This window comes from Anomaloglossus baeobatrachus, chromosome 1, assembly GCF_048569485.1.
Source record: "Anomaloglossus baeobatrachus isolate aAnoBae1 chromosome 1, aAnoBae1.hap1, whole genome shotgun sequence".
NCBI classification, from domain to species: Eukaryota; Metazoa; Chordata; class Amphibia; order Anura; family Aromobatidae; genus Anomaloglossus; species Anomaloglossus baeobatrachus.
The window spans coordinates 578,514,625-578,523,602 of record NC_134353.1 but is presented as its reverse complement, the minus strand read 5'-3'; the positions used below and the strand labels follow the sequence as shown (position 1 = coordinate 578,523,602).

The 8,978-nt window shown below is 45.9% G+C and overlaps 1 protein-coding gene across 7 annotated transcripts in view; it reads left to right on the top strand.

Moving 5' to 3' along the window:
* SMARCA2 (SWI/SNF related BAF chromatin remodeling complex subunit ATPase 2) overlaps nucleotides 1–8,978 on the top strand; it is a 382,091-nt gene that overhangs the window by 199,770 nt on the left and 173,343 nt on the right. For all 7 annotated transcript variants that reach the window (XM_075317706.1, XM_075317698.1, XM_075317689.1 and 4 more), the window contains exon 16: nucleotides 1,181–1,344. In XM_075317706.1, coding sequence (XP_075173821.1) covers nucleotides 1,181–1,344 — 164 coding nt within the window. The remainder of the gene's footprint in view (nucleotides 1–1,180; nucleotides 1,345–8,978) is intronic.

Genomic DNA, 8,978 nt, shown 5'->3' with positions numbered 1-8,978 from the left:
CCAGGGACTGCTCTTGGACGTCCCAATTGTCTGGGTCTCCCAATGGAGCGACAAAGAAAAAGGGAATTTTGTTTACTTACCGTAAATTCCTTTTCTTCTAGCTCCTATTGGGAGACCCAGCACCCGCCCCTGTTCCCTTCGGGCTGGTTGTTCTTTTGTGTACACATGTTGTTCATGTTGAATTGTTCTTTTGGTTCATGGTCTTCAGTTCTCCGAACATCCTTCGGATTGAATTTACCCTAGACCAATTTATAAGTTTTCTCCTTCCTGCTTTTGCACCAAAACTGAGGAGCCTGTGGTCCACGGGAGGGTGTATAGGCAGAGGGGAGGGGTTACACTTTTTAAAGTGTAATACTTTGTGTGGCCTCCAGAGGCAGAAGCTATACACCCAATTGTCTGGGTCTCCCAATAGGAGCTAGAAGAAAAGGAATTTACGGTAAGTAAACAAAATTCCCTTTTTTTTTTTTTTTTTTTTTTGTTTTTTTTTTGTTTTTTATAAAATGTGAAGAAAAAAACCCCCAAAAGTTCAAATCACCCCACTTTTTGCATCCAAAGATGCACATTTGGTATCGTTACATTAAAAAAGTCTGATCTATTAAAATATGAAATTAATTCTATCGATAAACTGTGTGACGAAAAAAAATTAAACACCAGAATTACTTTTTTTGACCTTCACAACATTGCAATAAAATACAAAAGAGGTGATCAAAACATCGCATCTACCCAAAAATGTTCTAAAAATGTCAGCTCGGAGCCAAAAAAAATAAGCCATAACACCAGATCCTGAAAAATTAGACCGTTGTGGGCTTTGGAAAATGGCGCATAAAGCAAATTTATTTTATTTTTTATTTTTTTTTCTTCAATTTCACAGCACTTAGAATCTTTTCCCCCTTTTCCAGTACATTATGTGGTAAAAGTGAATGGTAAAAAAAAAAACAAAAAAAAAACGCAATGGCTCTTCGAAGAAGGGGAGGAAATAATGAAAGCATATAACATGAATATCTAGATGAAGCATTTTGAAAAATGTATTTCACTAAAAAAAAAAAATCACATAAAATTAAATTTTCACTGGTGTTATAACCCCTTGAAAGCTTGTATTCTGTTGCAGGTATCACTAGTGTGTTATTCCAGTAAGGTATCTGTGCACTTATACTTACGTAGCTTTGCTTTATGATTTCAGGTCCAAGGCTTGGAATGGATGGTTTCTCTGTATAACAACAATTTAAATGGTATTCTTGCTGATGAAATGGGGCTTGGAAAGACCATTCAGACTATCGCACTCATAACCTATCTGATGGAGCACAAGAGACTTAATGGACCCTATCTCATTATTGTTCCACTTTCGTAAGTTGAACGTCTTGATTTTCTCACTTTCCTTTTTATCCATTTGTCTTTTTGATAGCTTTGTATCTATTAGTGTGGAAGTGGCAAGTTGTATTCACCAAATACTTTAAATTGAGTATATTATATTTTATATTTATCATTATAGTTTTGATTTTTTTACATCCTGATTTTAAGTGAACAATAACAGTAATCAATTTGTTGCTCATATTTAAAGGGGTTGTCCAGTAAATGAGCTTACTCTCCCCTCTGGTGCTGGCGTGGTTCCAGCAATGTCTATAGCAGAGTTCCCAGGGCTCACATGACATTAGGACATGTGGGCCCCGCATCCAATCAGCACCGGCTTTCTTCTCCCCACCTTCGGACGTTTGAGCAGAAAGTCAGCGCAGCACTCACATCCTGCTGAAACATCAAAAGGCGGAGAGACACACCGGGAGCTGATTGGTCTCTGGGCCGGCGTGTCATAACAATGTCACGTGAGCCCCGGGAACACTTCTTAAGACAACGTTGGAGCCGCAGCCACACCGGAGATTAGTATAGGCTTATTTATTTTTACAGGCTTGAACAAGGGGGATGGAAAGGGGTTGTCCAAATAGTAGACAACCCCTTTAATATCCTATTGTGTAGGATAGTTTAAGTATGGTAGAAGAAAATGGAATATTTTAATCCTGATTTGTTTTGGAGAAAATAAAACAAAACCAATGAATGGTAAAGGGGATCTGTTATGTGGAAAAATGCAAGTGTACCTCCCAGACTTGGAAGACCCTGCTCTAACGTCGGGAGCTCACAAGTATATTTCTATACTTATCGTATTGTGTTTAGCTCTAAAATTCTGTGATCAGTAACTTCTCGTTTGATGCCATGTCTGAACAGTGTTCAGCTCAACAACAAAAAAAGAATACTCCTTTTTAGCACTATAGTAGATGATTAAACATCGCCCATCAAAAGATGTTTGTTTTGTTTTTTGTTTTTTAACTCCTTACTGACATTTGTACATAGAGGGCATGTTGCTAGTGGGTGTATATACGAGTTAATGGGGTGAACTCACCTATACTCGGCAGGTAATGTCTATGTCAAACTCTTGACAGTGGCATTAACAATGTGCTGACATGTGGGTCTGTAATCCTATGCAGAGCACCAGTCAGTTGATGTGACAATTGGGGGTCTGTTGAAGACCTCTGTGCCTGTGATTGCGAAGCTCCTTTGAAACCCAGTCTATGGCCTGGCTTCAAAGGAGACTGAATTTTTTTGTTTTACTATATGAATAAATACTGTAGTGGTATTTCTGTGAGAAGCACAAATGATCAGATGATCGCAGGTACAAGTCCCCTGAGAGGACTAATGAATAACGTGACGCAGATAAGCAGTATCTGCTTCCTCTGGAAATGGGTGAGACCTGTAGATTGTTTTATATTCACTTTTGTATGTGTTTTTGTTTTGGGTGTGAATGTTAACACCCAAACCCTGGAAATATTAGATTTTACATAACTTTTATTCAGGCTTATATTCCTTCTGGCTTAGTTATTTACAAGATGATCTCTCAGAATATCTGGCTGTGATTGGCCTCCCTTTTTTAGGGGATGGAGGTAGGCCAGTATCTTTAACCCCTTAAGGACGAAGCCAGTTTTGTACTTGATGCCCAGGCCATTTTTTGCAATTCTGACCAGTGTCCCTTTATGAGGTTATAACTCTGGAACGCTTAAACGGATCCCAATGATTCTGACATTGTTTTTTCGTGACATATTGTACTTCATGATAGTTTAAATTTAGAATGATATTTTTTGCTTTTATTTGTGAAAAAAAATCGGAAATTTGATGAAAATTTTTTCAAACTTTTAATTTTTATGCCCTTAACCCAGAGAGTTATGTCACACAAAATACCTAATAAATAACATTTCCCACATGTCTACTTTACATTAGCGCAATTTCTGAAACAAACTTTTTTGGGGTTAGGAAGTTAGAAGGGGTCAAAGTTCATCAGCAATTTCCCACTTTTTCAACAAAATTCACAAAACAATTTTTTTTTTTAGGGACCACATCACATTTGAAGTGACTTTGAGAGGCCTAGGTGAAAGAAAATACCCAAAAGTGACACCATTCTAAAACCTGCACCCCTCAAAGTGCTCAAAACCACATCCAAGAAGTTTATTAACCCTTCAGGTGCTTCGCAGGAACTAAAGCAAAGTGGAATGAAAAAAAGCAAAAAATAAAATTTTACCGAAAATGTTGCTCTACCCCAAATTTATTCACTTTTAGAAAAAATAACACCACAAAATGAACCCCAAAACTTGTTACCCACTTTCTTATGAACGCGCCAATACCCCACATGTGGTCAGAAACCTTTGTTTGGACAAATGGCAGGGCTCGGAACAGAAGGAGCAATATTTGAATTTTGAAAAGCAAATTTGGCTGAAATAGATTGCGGGCACCATGTTGCATTTACATGTCCGCTAAGGTACCTAAACAGCAGAAACCCCTCACAAGTGATGCTATTTTGGAAACTAGACCTCTCAAGGCTTCTATCTAGGGGTATAGTGAGCATTTTGGACCCACAGATACTTCACAGATTTTGATAAGGTTACATTGTCACATTGAAAATTTTCTTTTTTTTTTCTCAAAAATGTTGCTTTAGCATCATTTTTTTTTTTTCACTTTTTCAAGAGGTAATTCCAAAAATTTGACACCAATGTTTGTTACCCACTTTTTTATGAGCGCGGTGATACCTCACATGTGGTCTGAAACCTTTTGTTTGGAGAAATGGGAGGGCTTGGAACGGAAGGAGCAATATTTGAATTTTGGAAAGGAAATTTGGCTGAAAAAGATTGCGGGCACCATGTCGCATTTGGAGTACCTCTAAGGTACGTAAACAGCAAAAAAAAAAAAAACACAAGTGACCCCATATTGGAAACTAGGCCCCTCAAGGAATTTATCTAGATGTTTGGTGAGTACCCTGAACCCCCAGGTGCTTTACAGAAGTTTATAATGTTGAGCCATGAAAATAAAAAAATACAATTCTACCACAAAATTGTTACTTCAACCAGGTAGCTTTTTTTTCACAAGAGTAACAGGAAAAAAATCACCATGAAATTTATTGCGCAATTTCTCCTTAGTTTGGTGATATCTTGTACATGGTGGAAATCAACTGTTTTGGCACACGGCAGGGCTCGGAAGAGAAGGAGTGCCATTTGACTGCAAAATTGGCTGGAATCAATAGCGGACGCCATGTTGCATTAGGAGAGCCCCTGAGGTGCTTAAACAGTGGAGGTCCCCCACAAGTGACCCCCATTCTGAAAAATAGACCCCACGAGGAATTTATCTAGATGTTTGGTGAGTACCCTGAACCCCCAGGTGCTTCACAGAAGTTTATAATGTTGAGCTGTGAAAATAAAAAAAAAATATATTTTTACCACAAAATTGGTACTTCAACCAGATAGCTTTTTTTTTTTTTTTTTTTTAACAAGAGTACACGGAAAAAAATCAGCATAAAATTTATTGTGCAATTTCTCCTGAGTATGCTGATACCTTGTGTGGTGGAAATCAACTGTTTGGGTGCACAGCAGGGCTCGGAGGGGAAAAAGTGCCATTTGACTGAACAATTGGCTGGAATAATTATCGGACACTATGTCGCATTTGGAAAGCCCCTAAGGTGCCTAAACAGTGGAGGTGCCCCACAAGTGACCCCATTCTGGAAACAAGACACTTCAAGGCTTTTATCTAGGTGTATATTGAGTATTTTGAATCCACGAATACTTCCCAGAATTTGATAAGCTTAGGTTGCCATATTGAAATTTTCCCCTCACCCATGACAGCACCACGTGAGAGAGAGGGATCCGCCCAGCAAGGACAGGAAACCATTCTGAATAAAAGGGCGGTACTTCTCCCCTTCGTCAGTTGGTTTCCTGTCCTTGATGGGAGACCCCTGTTCTGACAACCGGCGGTAAAGAAGAAGAAAGAAAAGTCGCCTACTTACCCAGCCCCGTCCGGTGTCTGGAAGAGCAGGGTGAGTCCTGTGGCACCGTTCTTCGGGGCTGGAAGCGCCGTCCACCAGCCCTTAGGGGCCTTGGTGTCCGTGCGGGGGTGTGCGGCAGGGCCCTCCTAGGGGTCTGGACCGCCGCTCCATCCTCGCCCCTTGCGCTCCTCTGCTTGCCAGGACTTTTTGGATGCGGCGCGCTCTGGGATACACTCAGGGCACGCCGGGTAACGGAAGCAGGCTTCCGTGACGTCACCGGAAGAAGATGGCGGCGCCCATGCGTCTGCTGCGGCGGCGGTGTTTCAGGGCACCGCAGTGGCGATGCCGCCCCCCCCGTCTGGACACCGCTGGGCGCGCGGAAGCGGGGGGGGGGGGGGGGTCACCCTAGGGGACCGGAAGGCGGAGGTTCGCCGTTTCAAGGTCGGCAGCGCGGGTGCTTGTGCCTGCATCCCAGGAGGGATTCGGACAGGCGGCAGCACTCTCCGGAGCGGCACTGGTCGTCCCGGCCACGGCAGCCAGATGAGCTAATCCTCTTGCGGCTCCACAACCTCTGCGGGCCTGTGGATGTCTGTTGAAGCCTCCAGTTCTGGTACCCTTGATCTCCTATGGTGGGTGAGTGGACTTCGTGAATGTCGCCTTCCCCTTGGATCCCTGGTGGTTCCCCCTCTTCAGTGGCTCCTAAAGCACCATGAGGAGTGTCCTCTGTGTGGTGTGCCAATATGGCCTATGGGCCTGGGGTTGAAGGCCCCTTGTGTGGGGCGTATAGGGCATGGTTCCGCTTCAGGTCTTGAATAGCGGCAGGAGAAGTTGACGATGTGTCTACCTTGTGCTATGGATCATAGCAGTCGTTCTAGCATGCAGATCTTCTTTGTAGTACCTGCGGCGGCCTCCACGGGCGGCTACACTGTCCCCTTGTCAGTCCATTCCTATAGAATGGCAGGTACACAGGGACTGATCGGTATTGACAGCGGTCACTAACGGTGGGGGCTGGTTGCTGACAGTGCGGCACTCACTCTCCGTGCCCTGTGCGTAGGCCCGATCCTGTGTGCACGCTCGCCCTGCTGGTCTCCACTAATAGCAGGTCCGGTGCCCTTAATAGCTGGTTCGGTGCCCTTAATAGCTGGTTTGATCCTTGAGTTATGTCGGTGCACTTCTGGGAGACATTGGTCTGGTGAATGATGCAAGGGCAAATGTACTGGGCCATTTGTTGTTACGTTTCTCAGATAGCTCTTATGGGTTAGGTGCTCTGAATGGCCACTTAGAACCTTCGATAAGTGCGGAGCGGACGCCGCTGGCTACCTGTGTGAGGGTTGAGGATGTTGCGGGGGGAAGGTAGCGACCCTTCCCTGCAACCGTTATTTAGTAGCACTTGTTCTGGAACAGTGGACGCAGTTGCACAAGGAACTCTCCTCCTCAAAATGGACATGTCCCCTGGGTCCTTGATACCCGTATTAAAAAAAAAAAAAAAAAAATTAAGATACGAATATCTCTTCTCCGTTGCCGTTGCTGCAGGGAGCAGCGGCATTCTTGCTGAGTCGGGCTGGGAGCCTGTTGTGCGGGTTTGTCTGTCTACTGTGGCCAGACTGGCATTGTGGTTGAAAGGCTGTCCTGTATGCCTGCTGCCCGAGCTTGCTTTCTCTCCAGGGACATATGACGGTCTACTCCTGGGTATATGGCTGGGAGATGCGCCGGAGACCGTATCCGCCTCCACGCTGTTCTTCCCACGGTTATGCCTTTCTTTCCCAGCAGAGTGGACTCTCAGGGTGTCCGAAGGGGCCCTGGGGGCGCTCTACCGTCCCCACAGGTTCCGTGACGCGCTATATCCCTGCTGGGCACTATGACATCGTGCTTACCAGGCGGCTCCATGGGGCCTGTTCCACTCCAGGGCTCCAACGGTCAATGGCCATGCTGACCGTGCTGCCTGCCATCGGTTGGTAGCAGACGCTGCGTAGCTTCAGGCCTAGGACGTACCAGTGTGGGTGACTGGCTGGGAAGCCTTGGTTCCATTGACACAACAAATCCTGTCTGCCTACAAAAAAAACAAAAAAAAAAAAATAAAATAAAATAAGCTATTGGGTGGGACGTCATTCTCTCCTTGGAAGTCCTGCATTCCCTGCTTGGTGGGCGTCCATTGGCATCCTGTCTGTGGGGTTCCTGGCTACCTCAGCATCTGCAGGGGTCGCTGCTGGTGCTCGCCAGTGCGTCTGGGGAGGATCGCCTCCAGGTGCGGATGTTCTGGGGCTGGTGGTCAGCTTCGGACGCGGCACGGCCCTCACGCCTCCTGGAGGTATGGGCTGTGGAACGTACGCTAGATTCCCCTTGTTCCCCCTCCAGGGTCAGCACGTTGGTTGCTGTCGGTCCCTCAGTCTACCGTCTCCTTCCTGACTCTCCGGGGGTGGGGGGGCGACGGGACACCTGATCCCCTTCCTTCATGCTGGCATCTTACGGTCTTTTCTGGGCAGGACGGATTCCCCCTCGGCTCTACACTTACCGGGCTTCTAATTCCCTATGCGCATTCTCTGGTCAGCTGGTAACCTTGGGTGTGTACGGTTGTGGCTTTTAATCCCGATGGGCCTTCCTGTAGTCGGCTGCTTGCCTCAGGTGCCATCGACCGCGGCGAGGGGAATGTTCCCTAAATCCGCGGATCTTTTCCACGGTAGTGACTCTGTTGTGCAGACGACGGAGGGGCCTGTTTCCTCCAGGCTACACTGGCTTATAGAGGCGCTTGTTCCGGGGTCCCGGCAGTCCAGCCCTTGCGGTGCATACGCTTCCATTTTGTGGCCCTTCGGAATAGCCTAGGCCCTTCCCCCTGTGGTCATACTCTCGATGGTTCTACCTGGGCTTGGGAAGGATCGGGTGCGGGTCCTTCTCCTAGCCCCCTTCTGGCCCACGGTGCCATGGCTCTCTCTCCTGGGGACATTGCCGGTCCCGTGTCCTGGGGTTCTGCGGGGGCTTCCGGCCCTGTTCGTGCAGTCTCCGGTATTCCTAGCACTGGAAAAGGGTTTTCATTCACTGCTTCGCAGTTGAGGGGTTGTTGCTGTTCTGCAAGGGTTCTTCTCTGAACCGGTCTCTACCTTACTGAAGAGCCGTGACCCGGTTACCGCTAACCTCCATGGGAGAGGTTCTCCTTATTTGCGAATGGTCCCTTGGGTAGGGTTCCTGTTCCATGTACATGCCCCGACAATATACAGAGCGCTGCTCATCTGAAGATCTTAATAATATATCAATCCCATGTGTGATAGTAAGATTTCTGCTTATTTTTTAAATTATTTTTTGCTTTATCAAACCCATACATAATGGGCGGGTGCTCACAACACATTAAAAATCCCTAATGACACCATCCAAAAGACAACCTGGTGCGTTGTGGAACAATCATGCTGCCATTCCCAATATAAAGATATAACTATGTCTGGGTATCGAAACTTCATAGCATAGACCTCAGCTGCCTCTCACAGCATAAATAGTATGCATATGCATTTACTTCATAGTATATTTAGTCAGTCCTATTCCATGTCCGTTGGCATTCTTGCAGATGGGGTTGTCCTAGGTTTCCGTACCCACTTGGGGGTTCCTGTTCTGCCCTGGGAACCTTATCCAGTGGAAACCTGGCAGCGAACCGGTGGGTTAAATGGTTGTTTGGCTCGTGAGGTCATGCCGGTAGTCCACC